Consider the following 19,703-nt stretch of genomic DNA (forward strand, 5'->3'; position numbering starts at 1 on the left):
AGCATAGCTGTCAGCACAGGAGGATCTGTTACATTTCAGGGATCACAGTTAGATTCAATAATTTCCATGACAGAAAACACAACATTTTCAGAAAACACTGCATATTTCTTTGGGTTTCTCTGGTTTCAGCAGAATTATTCAACACTAGTGTCAAAACAGTGCTACCAAGAGGCCAAAACGTGTTGTTGGATTAATATTTATGGTCTGTATTTGGTAAATTGTCTGTATTCAGATACAGAACAGCAGTTTTCTTTTTTTATTAGCCACTCAAAGCACTTTACTGTACCCTTTTTGTCATCTACCCACTCACACACCATCATACAAGGCTTCCACATGCAACACTTTCTCTATCACACATCCCTCATACACTGCCGTCAGCTGTCTTTCGGGTTCAGCATCTTGCCCAATTACGACTTGGCGTTTGTGGAATGAGGGAGACGGGAATCAAACCAATCTCGAAGAAGATCTTTTGAACATGGTTATGAAGCATAATAACAATTACATCTATGATGCCTTATGCTAAGACTTTTATTCAGCTAATGGATTTCTCTAGCATAGGTATAGATCATAATGAAATGTTAATATCTTAAGGCGCCTTGAATCTTATGTTCAGACCTTTAAGAATTATTTCCAGATTTGTTCTCTATGTTTCTTCTTGTCTGAACTATCCTTGAACCGCCTATGGAATAATAAGAGGAGAGAGTGTTTTCAGCAGGTCCCTAAATCTTAAGGAACATTCCCAAATTTAGGCAGATGGCCCTGTTGTGTGACGTCATTTTATCTCTAGGTTTGTATTAAACAACTCCCCTGTAAAAGTACTTGCAGGGCCGGCCCAAGCCTTTCGGGGGCCCTAAGCAGAATTTGATATTGGGGCCCCCCCTCCCACCTAGCAGAGTCATTTGCGCTCGACGATTATTGACAAAAATGTCACACTACAATGATTTGACGATGAATTAATTGACATTATCAATTGTATTAATACTGAATTACGTAGATGTGATTTCCTGTATTTTTTATATGGCCAGCTGGAGAAGGGAAATACCTAAATTTAAGCATATTCATAGCATTTTGCTTTTTGACTTATTGAGATGGTGACTTGGGCTTGGGCTTCAGTGCCCCTTGACCTCTTGGGCCTGGAAGGCTCATTCAGTTGCTCTCATGCCAAAAATATTCTAGACTTTTGTCCCTTGATAGACCCCTGTATTATTATAGTCGTTATTTACACCAAAACAGTCACCTTTTAACCTTAGAGGGCACTTAGATCACAGATTTATTTTAAACTTTCATATTCAAAGTAAAGCATCAAGTGTGGTTTACTGAAGTTAAATTGTAAAATAATTAAATACAACAGCATTTGTATTTTTTTTTAAAGTATCAGTTTAATAAACAGATCTTTCAACAGATTTGTAAATGTGCAATCTTAAACTGAAATCAAAATACGCAAACATTAGTATTATCAAAAATAACATTAAAAAATAAAAAATAAATAATGATAGTGCCTCTGTATTCCAAACAAACGATCACAAACATATTAAATAAATAATTTGCAACTGTGCAAATGCGTATTAAGTTAGCAATTTCCAATTACAAAATAAAACCAAAATAGACAAGCATGAATATAATAAAAAATAGAACGTTACATAGATACATAGATTAAATAATGAAAGTGACTCAGTATTCAATTAACCTTTTAAACTAACTATTTGGAACTTCTAAAATCAAACTGTTTCAAAACATTCAAATAAACGATAATAACAAAACTGATAAGTCAGTAACATGACAGCAAGAGTTCAACAATCAATTATTGTGAAAATATTCCCAACTGTCTCAATACAATGTAACTGTCCTCAAAATCTTTCCTTCCTAGCTTTTCGGGAGGCAAAGTCATTGATGACATCATTATATGATATTGCTTGGCCAACTTTGCTATTAATACTAATAACAGAAAGTCCACTTAATCTTTCCTGAGCCATCGATGATCTCAGGTATGTTTTAATTAATTTTAGCTTGGAAAAGCTCCTCTCTGCTGAGGCAACTGTCACAGGCAGAGTGCAGGCTATCCTGAGAGCTACCCAAAGATTTGGGTAAACCTCACACATCTCGTTTTGTGAGAGGTATGTGAGCAGCTCAAGGGCGGTCATGGTTTGGGGAAATTCAGGAAGACTCTCGATCTCTACAGCCAGTGTGCTACCATCAACATCAGCCTCCTCTCCACATGAGAGTTTTTCCCCAAGAAGCTCACATTGTTCCCTCTGGACCTTTCGATCGAGCTCCTTAAAATTGAGCAGCACTCCAAAGTTTTCTTTGACCTCGCTTAGAGAATGAAATCTATCCTCCAATGACTGAATGCTACAGTCGACAACAGCATTAAAAAAGGACACTTCTAGCCTCTTCATTGCATCTGCCAACGGTTCATCTGCAGCCTCATAAGCAAAGTGCCTTTTTGTAGAGCGCAATCGCTTCTCTTTTAGAACTGCTTCTGTATTCATCTGCTCACAAATCTCTCTTGCAGATGTCTGTGCATCAGAGAAGCCTTTTTGCCGGTAAATGATCAGTTCACTTTTGTTCTTGTGTACAAGGTTTACAGCTACATCAAGCTGCATGTTGGTTGACTGTAGCAGCTTGCTGGTGATGTTAATTTTCGTCAAAATGTCAAACCAGACAGCACAACAAATCTGAAACCGAAATGACCCTATTTCTTCAGCAAGGGAGTTGGCTTCAACAGCCACTACAGGGTCAGTGGCTTTATTCCTTACTTCTAACAGGGCTTCCCTCACCTTCTCTGCCTGGTAGCGCAAAGCTTCAATGCTTTTGATGCGGCTTTCCCAGCGCGTCTCACTCCAGGACTTGAGGGTGAGGTCAACAAACTGCCGTAAGATGGCCCACCTTTGAGTGGACCCAGCGAACAAATTGTATACCTTCTCCACATTTCCGAAAAAACAAGAAGCATCAGTTGATGCTTTGGCTGCATCTGAGACGGTCAGATTCAAGGTATGAGCACTGCAAGGCACATAAAAAGCTCTTGGATTTTTGACCAAGAGCCTAGCCTGCACACCTTTGTTCTTCCCCTTCATATTGGCCCCATTGTCGTAAGACTGCCCCCGACAGTCCTGAAAAGGGATGTTCAATTCCTCAAGCCTGTTAAGGATTAAATTGGACAAACCCAGGCCAGTGGATTGTGGAGCTATGAGAAATCCCAAAAAGTGCTCTTTTATTTCTGGTGTTTTGCCCAGAGTGACTGTGCGCACCACAACAGACATTTGTTCCTGGTGACTAACATCAGGTGTACAGTCTAATATGATGGCATAATATTTGCAGTCCTTGATTTCTGCCACCATTGCCTCCATTATTTTGTCACTGATACACTCTATCAGCTCATTTTGGATAGTCTTACCCAGGTACGTGTTGTGCTGCATTCCACTATCAATTCTCCTGATGTGGTCTTTTAACACCGGGTCAAATTTTGCCATCAGTTCTACCTCTTTCAGGAAGTTCCCATTGTTGGCCTGATGCAAAGTATCGACAGAACCCCTGAAAGCAAGATTCCTCTCTGCCAAAGACTGAATGATGCTAATCAAACGTGTGAGAACATCTCTCCAACGATTTCTTTCTGCCTCCAAAAGAGCCATTTCTGTCGCATCAATAGTCTTCTGCTTAGAAAGACGGAGGGCAAAGTCTTTCCACTTCATCATATTGCTGCAGTGATCTACACTATTCTCATGCTGTTTCAGAAAAGCTCCTACATTGACCCAATCACGCTGTCCCTCTGTTAACAGTTTTGTGGACTTTCTGGAGAATAATTTGCAACAGAAGCAGTAAACCGCATCATTCTTCTTTGAATAAATTAGCCAGCTTCGCTTGATTTTTTCCCCATTAACTAATTGTCTACACGTATAATGGTAATGAAAGCTTCGACCATCAGATTTTTTGGGGAAGGTGAAGGTGTCACTAATTTTCACTGGCCCTCTTCTCACCAGATCAGTCCTTTCTGAGTCAGACAGGAATGCTGACCATTCAGCTGGGTCAATTGGAGGAGCTGTTGATCCACCTTGATAGCTGGTGCTTGTTGAGGGAGTGGGTGGGACATCCATAGCAGTGGATGCTGTAGAAGGACCTGTAGGGACATTAGATACAAAAATAGAATCATAACATAACACAAGATATTTCACAGTTAAGTAAGGCAACATAAAACAAAAACTGTTAGATTAACTGACCTGTCATGCCGGCTGACCATTCAGCTGGGTCAATTGGAGGAGCTGTTGATCCACCTTGATAGCTGGTGCTTGTTGAGGGAGTGGATGGGACATCCATAGCAGTGGATGCTGTAGAAGGACCTGTAGGGACATTAGGTTCTTCCTCACTTTCAGGTGACTGTAAGTCTGCTGGGGGTGAACCTGCAAAGATAAAATAAATAAATCAACAAATAAAAAAAATGTAATTATTTTTTTTTAAATGTGTCTTGTCATATTAAAAGACTATGTAGCCATTTGCCATCAAGAAAAACCTCACCTGCTGTATCATCAGCTGTGGAGGCACTGACACTTGATGACACATCGGGGGCAGGTACAGTTGGTTGTGCTCCAAAATACTTCAACAGTGTTCCTGAAAAAATAACATTGCAAAAGTGCATAGTTGATAGTGAGTTTATGAAAAATGAGTTTATTTTGCCATCATTACTTACACTCATCAACAAACAATTCCACACCTAACCATTCCTATTCTAGTGAGGCAAAATAAGGCACAGCCTAATTGCAGTGTGGTGAACAGTGTTGCCATAGTTACTTTGAAAAAGTAACTTAGTTACTTTACAAGTTACTTGATTTTAAAAGTAACTAAGTTAGATTACAAGTTACTTGATTTTAAAAGTAACTAAGTTAGATTACAAGTTACTTTATTAGTTACATTCAGCAGCTGCCGACAACACCCCCGCCGCCTCAACATAAAAATGACAACCGGTTTGGCCAACACTAACTTTATTAGACACCGCCGGAGGCCCCCCCCCCCCCCCCCCCCGCGCGAACGGAGGGTTCCCCTAACGGGCGCTGTAGCTGAGGTGATCCGCGAGAAGAGCCCGACACACGTCCAGAGTCGCTGTCGCCGACCGTCGTACCCGGTCCCCTCCAACCGGTCCCCGCCTTCCGCAGCGCCGACGGACACCGCCCCGCGGCATACTATAAGGAAAGCCCCCGCACCGCGGACGAGCACCTCCCCCCCTAAAAAAACGTCGAGGAGTGCCGCACACTGAGCCTCCGGCGGCGTGGTGAGGAGGGCGACGGGGCGACTGCTCCCCCAGCCGCAGGACGTGCCCAGCGGGCTAACCACAAATACCGAAATAGTAACGCAAGGTGACTTGGACAAGTAACTTTAATCTGATTACTGGTTTGGAAATAGTAACGCGTTAGATTACTCGTTACTGAGAAAAGCGGTCAGATTAGAGTAACGCGTTACTAAGTAGCGCGTTACCGGCATCACTGACGGTGAACACTTAACATCCTAAATATAATATTAATACAATATAAGTATATTTTTATCACAGACGTCTCCTCACTTCAACATGGTGTTTTCTCATAAAGACCAATAGGCCATCTCTCAACAAAGATCTTAGAGCAGAGCGCACATTGTGCTCCATCTTTGGCTGAGATGTCACTTTTACTAACGTGCACATGCACAGCAATGCTAGCTTGCATCCCTTACACCTAGAAGGTTAAGTTCACCTTTGGCTGTTTCCTCCAATATAAACCGATATCTCACGGACTAAGACTCTGCACTTAGTCGCTGTCAGACTCACCACTATGTCACATTTATAAAACAGTACTGTTTTCATGTAGCTAGCTACTAGTGCTAATGTCCACCTCAGTCAGCGAGCTAACGTTAGATTAAGCCTGGCAAGAGCTAGCAGTACATGTTTGATTGAACATCCTAAACACTGCCAATATCGTTGAAATCTGATATACACCTAGATAAATGTATATTAATGAGATACATACACTGTTGATGAATATAGCTCACGTGATGGCAAATATAAGATGACATTAACTCGCTAGCTAGCTAGCTAACTCCTATGATAGCTTGAGCTGCTCCTCCCTCAAATGAGTTCAAAACATATTTTAAATAATCATGCAATCATACCTTTATCTTGCTCTTTTTTCTCATCTTCTGTCCTTTTCTTTTTCCGTTTTTGGGCACCAGAGAGATACGTCCTTTTAGATGACATGCTTATATATGTCCCTTCCAACTTAACCTTGAGTATTATGCAGTGTCTGTCAGCAGATTGAGCACGCAGTTGATATGCATGACTTGAACGCTGGCAGATATATTGATCGTAAAATCAGAATTTTCTTGTATAGATGTATTCTTTATTTCATTCAATCAGGTCACTTGTTTAAGTTATTTAATATTATTATTATTTTTAATTATAATTTTTTTTTTCCGATAGGGGGCCCCCTGGCGGTCAGGAGGCCCCAAGCGCCCGCTTGTATCGCTTATGCCTCGGGCCGGGCCTGAGTACTTGTCTTGCAGAGGCAAGTCAGATTTTCACTATTTGGCCTGTGTGATTTCTCCGGGTATACCATGGTGCCTGTCTGACCTGTGAAACTTCTGTGTAATAAATTCTGTTATGCTGCAAGTTCTGGATCTGCGTCTCCTCTCTTCAAACACCGACTTCGACGAGACACTGCTGCTTGAAAGACACAATACTCTCTTGTTAGATCTCAGAGTAAGTTGTTTTCCTTATCACATTCATAAATCCTCGTAAGCTCAGCTGGGTTTTTACCCCAGGGCAAAAGTTCTCTGTGTATGCAGCGTCATAGTCAGCAGCGTCATAGTCACTCATCAGCCGACAGCGGAGAGAGTGAACAAAGGAAACTACACAGCCACTTCCCATGTGATAGTATATAAAGTTCTGGTTTTGCTGCATGAGTTTAAGTATTGTAGGAATGTGCATTTAATAAGCCATTCTCTGATGACAAGTCAGGGGGAAAAATAGAAACTTACAATAAGTTTGCATAAACCCGTCACACTTTTCATGATATATGTTGAGTTCAACAACATTAGTCTCTATTAAGAACTCATAAATTGCGTATTAACTGTAAGACATGTAAATCCAATACGTTTGTAGTTTACACTGTAAAAACATCTTCATCCACTGAACTGTGATGCTATTAAACACCTAAAAAAAGTCTATAAAAAATAATCAGTTTTAAGTTTCTTGATGCATTTGTTGTGAATCTCACCTTTCACTGATTTGGTTCTGAGATGAACATCAACTCAAGAAAAGACACATATGTAGCGGACTTCAAACAACTCAGTCAGAACCAAAAGCAGGTGTGTGGGAAAACAAATTCTCCCATAACTGCTCTCCTCCTGTTTACAATCGTTTTGCAGTCACATAATATAATCTACAAGTCCTTGCTCGGCCATGTATACCTCATCATTATTCTCTTCAACACCCATTGTAGGAAGTGATGAAAAGTAAGGGACGACCTCAGATACACATTTAGAAGCCCCTTGTAATGTTCAACCTTTTCACCATAATGTATTGAAATATATCAAGAACCAATTAAATCATTGTACTGGTCTTTTCATAGACAGGACGTGAAAAAAGGATGATCATCATTTAGACTTTTATTTAAAAAACGTTGTAGCTTTATTGTATCTTTCATTTGAAGTTTAACATGTGTTAACTGCAAAGAGAGAATGATAAAAAAAATACTCAAAGACAAATTTTTTTCCATTTAAAGTTATTATTTTATTGTTTGCAAGAGCCTACATAATCAGGTGATACAAATAATTTTTGGCTGGATTATGAAAATGTATAAGTGATATGATAGATAGATAGATTACTTTATTCATCCCCGAAGGGAAATTAAGTCGTCATAGCAGCCGGTACATTTGAATACAATAAAATACAATACAATAGAATAAAAATAAAAATATTGAGGTAGAAAGAATACAAACAGAAACACAAGATAAATAGGTAGATAAGGTGCAGTGGCAAGATGATGGTAATAGTACTGATGATATGCTGGTAATGTTATTGTTAGATAGTATATAAAAATAGTACAGTATATATAGTATATAAATATAACATAATATATATTTATATATGATAGTAATTATACCAATATAATAGCAGTATATAGTAATAATACTAATGGCAGCAACAGTATATATAATAATAATAGTAAATATAATAATAATAATAATAATAATAATAATAATAACATGTACATATATATGTGTATATAGACTTATATATACAAATAATATACAAAGAGTATGATATATAGTAGAGGTATAAATATAAGTATTTGACTATACAATAGATAATATAATATACTATGAGTGTGAGAATATGTAGACAGAGTGTGCAAAAGACAATATTATTGTATGCAATGATATATAGTATCAATATGATTTATATTAGCACATATCACATATGATGTGAAGTAAGTGTTCCAGTATATGGAGCGGAGTGTTGTACAGGGTACACAGTGCAAGGAAACAGGTTTATTTAGTGCAGTTCTGTGATGGTGGCTCTGAAAGAGGTAGCTGAGTTGTACACTCTTATTGCGGTTGGGAGGAACGATTTCCTGTATCGTTCCTTAGAGCAGCGGGGTTGAATGAGTCTGTGGCTGAAGCTGCTCCTTAGCTTGTCCAGTGTTTTGTGGAGGAGGTGAGAGGGATTGTCCATGATTGCCAGCAGTTTTGCCAGCATCCTGTCCTCCACCACCTCCTCCAGGGTGACAAGCTTAGAGCCAACCACAGACTCTGCCTTCTTAATGAGTTTTTTCAGTCTGTTGGCGTCCTTTGCCTTGATGCCCGCACCCCAGGACACCACAGCAAAGAAGATGGTGCTCGCCACAACAGACTTGTAGAACATCTGCAGCATCTTGTTGCAGACATTGAAGGACCTGAGCCTCCGAAGGAAGTAAAGCCGGCGCAGGCCCTTCTTGTAGAAGGCCTCTGTGTTGGTGGACCAGTCCAGTTTATTGTCCAGTGTGACACCCAGGTACTTGTATGCAGGTACCACCTCCACATCCGTCACATTGATGCAGACAGGAGATGGCAGGGGCTTGTTCCTCCTGAAGTCCACCACCATCTCCCTCGTCTTCGCCACGTTGAGCTGCATGCATTCTCCCCACACCACTTCACAAAGCGGTCAACCACGTCCCTGTACTCCGCCTCCCCTCCGCCCTCAACCCACCCCACAATGGCCGTGTCATCAGAGAACTTCTGCAGATGACACGTCTCTGTGCAGTGCTTAAAGTCAGCAGTGTATATGGTGAAGAGGAAGGGGGACAGTACAGTTCCCTGGAGGGCCCCGATGTTACTGATCAGACGATCAGACACACAGTTCTGTAATCTCACTAACTGTGGTCTGCCCGTCAAATAGTCATCGACCAAAGCGATGAGGGGAGCACTCACCTGCGTGCCCTCCAGTTTGGCCTTCAGCAGTCTGGGCTGGATGGTGTTGAAGGCGCTGGAGAAGTCGAAAAACATAATCCGGACTGAGGTGTTGGGTCTGTCCAGGGAGGAGTAAGCCTTCTGCAGCAGGTAGATGGTTGCATCATCAACCCCAACATGGGGCTGATACGCAAACTGCAGGGGGTCTTGTGATGGCCACACCAGCGGTCTTAGGTGGGCCAGGACCAGTCTTTCCATGACCTTCATGATGTGAGAGGTGAGTGCCACCGGCCTGTAGTCCTCCAGTGCAGCAGGACATCCTTTTTTGGGCACTGGGACCAGGCAGGAGGTTTTTCCAGAGTACTGGCACTCTCTGAAGGTGTAGGCTCAGGTTGAAGAGGTGCTGGAGAACGCCACAGAGCTGGCTGGAACAGGCCTTCAGCACACGAGGGCTGATGCGGTCCGGTCCCGCAGCTTTCCTCGGTTTGAGCCTCTCCAGCTCTCTCCTCACCTGGTTGGCTGTGATGTGGAGTCCAGACTGGGGGGTGGGGGGTGTCAGTGGTGGGTTTGAGGGTGGAGGTGATGAGGGTGGTGCAGAGATGTGTGTGTTGCAGGAGGTGGTGGGGGCTGTGGGTCATGTGAGGATGTCCTGGGGGTGGGAGGTGTGAAAAGGTCTGTGGTGAAAGCCAGCGGGGGGGTTGGGGGGAGGTGGTGACGGGGGTGGTGGGGGGCAGGGGGTGATGGGGGGAGGTGGGGGATTGTTGCTCAGAGAAGCAGTAGAGGCAGTCGTAGAGGCAATGGAGGCAGTGGATGGTCCGCTGGGGTTGGGGGGGTTGGAGTTGAACCTATTGAAGAACGTGTTCAGCTCGTTCGCACGTCGTTCATTCCCAGCTGCTCCCCCAGCTCTCCTTCACCCCACTCCAGACGTTCCTGGTGTTGTTGTCTTCCAGTTTGTGCTCCAGTTTTCTTCTGAAGTTGTCCTTGCTCTCCCTGATGCTGCGCTTGAGCTCCCTTTGTACCCGTTTGAGTTCTGCTCTGTCCCGTGATCTAAAGGCCCTCTTCTTCTCGTTGAGAAGGGCCTTCAGGTCTCTTGTTACCCACGGCTTGTTATTTGGGTAGCAGCGGACCTCTATAGTGGGGATGTTGTTGTCTATGCAGAACCCAATGTACTCAGAGACACAGTCAGTCAGGCCATCAATGTCCTGTTGTGCAATAGTGCTTAAAAAGTGTAACCATAGAATGGTGTGCCTTTATGCACTCGATAAATTTGGTTATCAAAATAAAATATAAAACATTAATATTTAAGATATTAATATTAAATCATAACTTTAATTGGTTAAAGTTCTCGCGGGGCACCACCCTTCATAGAAGGGAAAGGATAGCCAATTTATTGATTAAGATCAGTCTCATTTAGATCTAGTTCAATTAGAAATCTCAATATTTTACCATTAAAGATTATATAATGAACAGGGAAGGTTATGGAGTTCTTAACAGTGTTACGGTTGGCAAAATTCACTTATGCAATATTAATGACAGAACATTTGTGAAAGAAGAACATTTATTATTAACATAATAAAGTATAAAAACACAAATTACTAAACAATCAAACTAACTAACAAGGAGGTGTGTGAGTGTGTGTGTGAATGTAAATTAGCATGCTTTAAAAAATATGGTCCCTAAGATAAGAGCCCCCCCCTTCTTCTGTTGTTGCTTTATGGCCGTTGGTTTACGGCTGAGGGGAAGGTTTATCTAGGTGAGATGCTATGCGTGTCTGTGTGGATGTTAATCAGATAAAATAGAGTCAGGGACAAAGCCTGTGGCGAGCCTAACTAGCATTAACCTTCATTTAACTTATACCTACAACATCACAGCATATATCAACCTTGTAAACACACAGAATTGAGTAAACAGTCTTGCTTAGCATGTATAATTATTAAGCCCAGATTATGTTACCAGTCCGAGGGAAAGAGGAAAAGAAGTTGCTGTTCAGTTTGCAATTCTGTGATGTCTCCTGGCTTTGTGGTCGTAGAGTTCTGCATTCGCGATTCTGTCGAGCCGTGTGCTCAGATGCTGGTTGAAGTTCTCCTGCAGGACATCGCGTCGCTACGAAGAGTTTTGCAGAGCTTGAAGGGCGAGGAGATTTCCTTGAGAGGGGTGAGCTGGGAGCTGCACCTCTGACCTCCGGTTGTGGGTTGGATAGAGAAGGAAGCTGGATCAGCCAGGCCCCCCCCCCCCCCCCCCTTGGCGATTTAGGAGAGAGAGGCTGTAGCAGCCTTCCGTCCTTGGAGGGATGAGAGAAGAGAGAGAGATTTTGGGGAGACCTCTCCTTATATTGGCCCCGGTGACCTCACGGGTCTTGGACCAGAGTGACCAATAGGAGTTGACCCTGGTGGTTCTTGACACCTTTGTGTGACATTGCCCAGACCCCAGGACATGCAGCATCCTGTTACATCCTCTGGGAGACTGAGTTCCTTGATTTTCTAAGATCAATGGAACCTGTGGCATCTTGGGGGATTGAGTCCACTCCAGCACATGCGGCATGTTTGTTTCAAGTTTGACTGAAAGGATGCCTGTGGTTTGCACAAAAAACATGTCCCAACAGTCCTCACCATGTGGCTCATACAGAGCATCCCAGTCTGTGGCCTCCAGCGCTCCACGCAGTGTTTCCATTGCCTCAGGAGACCATTTCCTCACTGTCCTCACTGTGACTGGGTGCTGCTGAACCACAGGCTTAATCGTGAGTTGATTAAAGTGATTAAAAAACATTTTCATACAAATCACGTTCTTTGGATTTACTTTAAACATAACAATAACTTGTCTCTACTACTGTGTGAAATGGTAATCATTTGTGAATTATTAATTTTCAATGATGCGATTTATATGCATATGTATTTTTTAAAGTGTGTAAAAAATATTGTAACTAATATTTTCAGAAGGTTGTTTATCTGCAAAGTGCTATTATTATGCAAATTATGTTATTAATTATAAAATATAATAAATAAATAATTAAATTAACTTAACAGCTCAAATGCATGATTCAATAATAATTATATAATAATGAGTCAGGTAAATCAGAATCAGAATTATTTTATTTGCCAAGTATGTTGGCACATAAAAGAATTTGCCTTGGTGTCGTTCGTTGGTAGCCTGGATGCCAGACGAACTTAGCCCCGCCCACAACATTTTTGGTCGGGCAGTTCGGTCTGGAGTCGCTCCATTGGGAAAAAATTATGGACGACCGGGCCAATCAGATTGTCAGGGCGGGCTTTATACGATGATTGACAGATGATCAACAGTGACGTAATCAACCACGTCATCAAAGTGCCCTTGGGTTGAATTTGTTTTCAACAAACATGCCTGCCGCTGGCGAGCTGAGATGTGTAGATGCTGCCATTGAGTCTGTTTTAGAAGACATCGACAGCGCATTCATTTGAAAGAGGAACACAGAACGTGGAGGCGACGCCAAAGCACCGCGCTAATCCCTATCGCCCCGGCGCTTGGCTGTTCACAACGGACGCTGAAGCGACGCTGAACCGCCGGGCAGCGCTAATAATATCACCCGTTGATCCAGTAGATCGCTGCACGGCTTTGTGCCGGTCACACCGGAGGCTGAAGCACCGCGCTGCGCCAAGGCTGCCTCGCGGTGCTTCAGCCTCCGGTGTGACCGGCACAAAGTTTTAACATGGGAGTGGATGGGAGCCAGCTGTTATTTAGTTAGTAAATAACTCACAATGCGTTGCTTAGCATACGTCACATACTACGTTGCTCTGATTGGTTGTAGGTCTATCCAATTGAGCGAAGAGGAATTTTACTTCCTGGTCAGTTGAAACACGCCCCATAATTTTTTCCCAATGGAGCGACTCCAGACCGAACTGCCCGACCAAAAATGTTGTGGGCGGGGCTAAGTTCGTCTGGCATCCAGGCTAGTTCGTTGGTGCACTGAACATAAAACAACAATATAAAAAAAACTATATAGAACAAAATATAAATAGTAACAGAGTTATGGGCACGTGCGATGCTAAGGTGCAGAGATTGGTGATAGTGACAATAATATATAAATTATAAATTATGTGCGGGGGGGGCAGAGCCAGTGTGATGCAGAGTCAGTGTGATGCAGGGGGCTTGTTTGTGAGCCCCACTGCCATAGGAAAAAAACTGTTCAGATGGCGCAAGGTTTTAGTCCTGATGGCCCGGAACCTTTTTCCGGATGGAAGTCTCTGGAACAGGTTGTGACCGGGATGGGAAGGATCAGCAATGATCTTGCGTGCTCTCCTACCGGTCCGGGAGTGGAACAGGTCTAGGAGAGCTGGCATGTCACAGCCGATGACCTTCTCGGCTGACCGAATGATCCGCTGCAGTCTGCCCTTGTCTTTGGCAGTGGAGGCAGCAAAACAGACGGTGATTGATAAGGTGAGGATGGACTCAATGATGCTGTGTAGAACTCAACCATCACTTTCCGCGGCATGTTGAATTTCTTCAGTTTCCCTAGGAAGAAAATCCTCTGCTGGGCCTTCTTGATGGTGGAGGTGATGTTCTCCGTCCACCTCTGGTCCTGTGCAATTATAGTCCCCAGGAATCTGAAAGACTCCACTTTTTTAACTGGGGAGTTGCACATGGTGAGGGCGGCTGTTTGGACTGGGCTCCTCCTGAAGTCTGCCACCATCTCTACAGTTTTTAAAGCGTTCAGCTCCAGGTGGTTCTGGCTGCACCAGGAAGCCCGGCTGTTAACTTCCTCTCTGTAGGCGGCCTTGTCCTAATTGGAGATTAATCCAGTTAGGGTTGTGTCGTCAGCAAACTTCAGGAGTTTGACAGAGGGATGGCTGGAGGTGCAGTTGTTGGTTTAGAGGGATAAGAGTAGAGGGGCGAGCACTCAACCTTGTGGGGCTCCAGTGCTGATGGTCCGGGGCTCAGAGACAAGCTTGCCAAGCCTCACGCGCTGCTTCCTGTCGGTCAGGAAATTAGTGATCCACCTGCAGGTGGGCTCAGGCACGCTCAGCTGTGTCAGATTGTCCTGGAGAATAGCAGTTCTAAAAATGTCCCAGTCTGTTTTGTCCAGGCAGTCACGCAGCTCCTCCACAGCTTCTCTGCTGCTCCAGTTCTTGGGTCTCAGCACAGCAGGTTTAGAAATCACAAATAAATATTAAGTCGTGTAATAATTGATTAAGATCATGCTCATGGTATACAATGTAATTCATTATAGCACACTTACGTACTTATGCCAGATATTTTAGTTGGTACCTTAGTTAGTACTTTTTAGAAAAAGGTGTTACCTCTGCACCACTGAGGGAACTATCCTGATTTGCATTTGTAAAGCTCACAGCATTTGCATTTACATGTGAAAGCCTCCCCTAGGCCTAGGAGCAGGGGGTCACGTGCCAACATTCTCAGACTTGTGAAACTGCAAGAACCCCGCGTTAATTCCCACCTTACTTTCTTTAACATTGCGAGACAGAGCATCTTGCAAAATTTTCATTGATTTAACAGAAAATAATTAATTGATCTTAATAAGAAAAATCAAGCAAGTCTAAGGGACTGATATTTTTGAGAGTGTTACCTTTGACTGTTGGGCCTTGGACGAGGTATGTGCTCTACTCAGTGCAGTTGTAGTGGCTTATAGCCAAGCCAGTTTCTTGACACTTTTTATTGATTGTTCCACTGCAGTATATTAATTGAACTGTTATAGGCATAAATATTTCTGTTGAATGTGTTTAAATTCTACATTCAAAAACAATCTAACAACATCTCAGACACTGCTTAAACTCAGTTGAGTTCATGAATAAAAATGAGGAAGACTTGATTCGGTTCATTTGCTTTATTCAGCACATCACAACTTATAATTTACTACAATATCTGTCAGGCTGTGAAACTAGTTTATTTGCAGTTAACCCAACATCTTCAAAACTACAGCTCAATGTGTCCTTGGTGCTATTTTTCCCATCAAATGTCTCTTTGAGTTTTCCTCTGGCCTGAATAGGATAATGTAGCATTTTGGTACGAAAATGCATATCAGCAAGCCAAAGCTGGAGGCCAGAATAGCAAATATCTCGACAGCCACAGTGAACTTCCCAGGAGAGCTGACATATGCTGGGATGAATGTGATCCAGACTGCACAGAATATCAACATGCTGAAGGTGATCAGTTTGGCCTCATTAAAGCTGTCTGGCAGCTTCCTGGCAAAAAAAGCAAGAATGAAACACAAGAGAGCAAGAAGTCCGATGTAACCCAACACAGCCCAGAACCCGACAGCTGACCCCAGAGCGCACTCTAAGATGATCTTATCTTTATGGTATTTCATGTTCATCCTTGGAAATGGAGGGTTGGTTGTGAGCCAAAGTAAACAAATTACAACCTGAACCAGGGTAAAACTCAGAACACTGAGCCTCTGCTGTGCAGGACCGAACCATTTCATCATATTTCTGCCTGGAAGTGTCGCCCTGAAGGCCATTAACACCACTATAGTTTTCCCCAGAACACAAGAGATGCAGAGGACGAAGGTGATGCCGAACGCAGTGTGTCGCAGCATGCAGGACCACTCAGAGGGCCGGCCGATGAAGGTGAGGGAGCACAGGAAGCACAGAGTCAGGGAGAAGAGCAGCAGGAAGCTCAGCTCGGAGTTGTTGGCTTTAACAATGGGAGTCTCTTTATGAGTCATAAAAATGATTGATGTCAGTAGAGATAAAAATACGCCCACACAACCAAATCCAGTTAAAAGTGCCCCCATGATCTCTTTGTAAGAGAGGTACTCAGTCGGCTTCGGGAGACACTGGTCTTTCTTATCATTCGGCCAAAATTCAGGTGGACAGATCAAACAGTCCGGAGAATCTAACAGTGGAGATAGAGAGAGAGATATTTTAAAACATGCATTTCTTTCCTTTTTATTGTTTCTACTGCAAACATGAAGGAATTCATTTTTTGTCTCACTTGTCTCATTACTAATTGATCCCTCGGGGCACTCAAAGCAGTCGAAGCAGCACACAGGTTTATGCTTGTTTATCGCCTTTCGAGTCCCTGGGGGACATGGCTCTCTGCAAACAGACCTCGGCACCTGATTAGAGAAAACACAATGTGTGAATATTCATAAATGCACCTAAATGCTCTGTAGGAAAACAATGTAATTCAGATGGGAGAATTAATCAGACAGATGGTCACCTCACCTGCTTACTGTTTCCTCCCCACACTATCCTGGTGTTGTCTTTTAGTTGGAATTTCTCCCCCTCTGGAAGAGACGTGTCAAATTGACCGATGTTTACGACCTCAACAGAGCCATCATCTTTTATTTGCCAGTTAACTAAGTCATACTGGGCAACTGAGTCTCCATTTTCATCAAAGAAAACCTTGGCCCCACTCTGTGTTGTGAAGTTCACAAACTTAATGTGCTCCAACACCTGTAAGAGGACAATCATGACATTTCAGCATATATCTGAGAAACCAATACGATATGTAACTAATATTCAAATGTTAAAGTTATTGCATTAACATCAGGGCAAGAAAAATATTAATATTAAGTATCTTATGCCTGAGTAAACATACCAGAACTTACTAATTTAGGCTGAACTTGGTCTTTAGTCACACAGGAATTTCCAGTGGTTGGATTTGAGCCGTTGTGACATTGCAGTAGTGCGTGAATAGCATATGCCACCAAGTACACAGCTTTGTACACATTATTCTCTTCCCTAAAATGTGTCACGTCTGTGAAGTCACTGGAGACTGTGCTGAGATCTTCTGTGCCACTACACGTAGAAGTATTTGACGGAGAGAAGCTGCAGTCAAAGAACGACTCCCAGAAATCTTTAACTATAGCACTTTGTGGTTCATCAGAGGGCTTAAAGCTGAGTAAGAATTCACCAAGACCTGGGATGGGGGCCTGAGGGAGGGCGAAGCCCATCGCCCCCTGCAAAAGGCCCTTACCCCTGTCAGAAGCCAGGTGTGTTTGAGTGATCCAAGCCTCACTGCCAACCCATTGCTTTCCAGTAATGTTATACGTCCGTATTTCCGACAAGAACAATTTGGTGGGGGGTAAGGGCATAAACAAGAGGACCACCTTGGACGAGGATTTCCTTAGAGCCTCCACAATAGCACGGAATTTCAAATTTGAATCTGAGTAAAGTAACCGGTATTCAACACATATGCCCTCTTTTTCTGCTTCCTTTTCAAATGCCGTTGTACCTTCTTCTGAGTACAAGTCCTTAGAATAAATAATCCCCACCCAGCGCCAGTCAAAGTATTTCATGAGCTGTGCCAGACCGATGACTTGGAAGCGGTCACTGGGCACAGTTCTGAAGAATGTGGGGAACTGCCTTTTGTCACTCAAGCAAGCACAAGTGGAGAGATGGCTCACCTTCAAAGAGAGAAAACATGTTAACCTCAACAAGGCAGAATAAACTTTCTTCAAAGATGTAAACATGAATAAATCCCAGTTATTTCCCTATCACATCTCCTCACCTGTGGAATGGATAGCGGGCTGAGAATGATGTTTATATCTTTACTCACTCCGGAGGAGGAATGGCCCAGGAGAGCCTGTATCTGATCAGCGCAGCCCTTTGAGTCCTCTGCGTTTACGGCTTCCACTGCTGCTCGAATCAGGTTCTCATCCCCACAGCCACTGTACAGCCTGTAGCCCAGACTCAATCCAGGAAGGAGCTTAGAATCTCTATTGATCTCCTCCACTGTAAACATCACTATCCTGGCAAATTTCAGTTCCCTGTCATTCAGCCTACACACAGTGTTTGCTTGTTATTAATAAATGACATTAGAGCTGATCAAATTCACACACAAAACATACACAGGATTTACCGCACATTCACTTACTTTTCACAATATGTATACGGCAATGCGTGGTAGCCATTGTCAATCAATTTGCGTGTAGTAGACAAAGAGAAAACTCCTCCGATAATGAGATCACCATCTTTAGAAAACTCCTTAAAGCCTGTTTGCCCGATCACTTTGCACTTTTGTTTTTCTGATTTTATCCCTGCCAGCAGAGTGAAGAGGATACAAGTGATCCAACCCATCACGAGTCTCCCTATCCCTAGCAACTCTGACCTGGGAACTGACTTTTATAGTGTTTCTTTGTACCATGAGAGAAGAATCAACAGCCAATGTGAACGTACTCCCAATTCCCTTGAGATTATTCTCAATGCACTACTGCATTTCTAAGAAACCCAGCCCAATGACTGACGTGTAGGAGACCGAACTCATTAACTGTTACCTCTGAGGATCTGCACAGGATTGTAAAATAATAAATACATTGTGGAGAGAAGTTGTTTCGTTGTGCTGTAACTGTTTAAACGCTGCTGTCAAATACAGATGTTTGCTAGTGGTGGATCTGTGAAACATAGAAAGGTAATAAAAACGATAACAAATATAACAATAACTATGTTTTTTTCATTTACTAGGCTGTGAGTAGATGAGCCGTCTACCGCGTGTACGTTAACGACTGAGGTGACGTTTTCACAGTAAAACTTCACAAATGTCCTTTACACTTTTGAAGCAGCAGTAATAACAGTTTTTAAATTGTACATTTATATAGAATAGTATGTGACTGAGGACCAGTTTATTCTTTCTGGTGTTAAGTAAATGTAATTACATTATTCTTGCCGTTCTGTGTTCAAACCCTCATAGTTGAATGCATTTAATGCAAGTCGCTTTGGATAAAAGTGTTGAGTGTTTTATGGAATACTGAGAAAGTTTAATAACAACAATAAGACAATTGAAGTTCAAATTATGAGGCAATTTCAGCAGAGTCAACAGCTTAGTTTGCCATGGACATGTGATTATGGTGCTGAGATGGCCAGTATTTTGGAAGGACAAATATTTGGGACTTTGACAAGCGATGACACAACTGATATGCTTGATATGAAGCACAATGTTTTGGTGTCAGCAGAAATACTTCTCTTAGAAAACTGTACAGTGGTGCTGTGGAGACTGTAATCTATGTTTGTCTGTGTTTGTGTGTCTGAGGAGATGGCAATGGAACTGAACTCTAAACAAATGCAGTGTGTTGGTCGGTGGTGAGGGCAGAGGCAGTTGGGCTGAATATAGGCCTTCACACAATTACTTGTATTGCTGGCTGGTATTAATCTTGAAGGTTCAAGTGTGTGTGTGTGTGTGTGTGTGTGTGTGTGTGTGTGTGTGTGTGTGTGTTTGTGCTTCACATCGCAGTTCAGTCTCACACCTGTCTGATAACAGGCTGGGAAGAGCCGTTGCCTGATGTGGATACTGTAATCTGTGGCAAACAATACACTTTACTTAAACTTGTTCTCATACCTAACTTACTATATTACAGCCTACCTCCCTTA

General features: G+C 42.7%; 1 protein-coding gene across 1 annotated transcript; it reads right to left on the reverse strand.

Moving 5' to 3' along the window:
* Positions 1-15,313: 15,313 nt before the first annotated feature.
* LOC128440570 (extracellular calcium-sensing receptor-like) lies at positions 15,314-18,416 on the reverse strand. The gene is made up of 6 exons (XM_053423322.1): positions 18,214-18,416; positions 17,848-18,118; positions 16,961-17,743; positions 16,560-16,790; positions 16,327-16,450; positions 15,314-16,227 (listed from the first exon to the last, which is right to left on the reverse strand). Exons 1-6 carry the CDS (start codon positions 18,414-18,416, stop codon positions 15,314-15,316), a joined length of 2,526 nt encoding a protein of 841 aa, XP_053279297.1.
* Between the last annotated feature and the right edge of the window lie 1,287 nt (positions 18,417-19,703).

Source organism: Pleuronectes platessa, chromosome 5, assembly GCF_947347685.1.
Source record: "Pleuronectes platessa chromosome 5, fPlePla1.1, whole genome shotgun sequence".
Lineage (NCBI taxonomy): Eukaryota > Metazoa > Chordata > Actinopteri > Pleuronectiformes > Pleuronectidae > Pleuronectes > Pleuronectes platessa.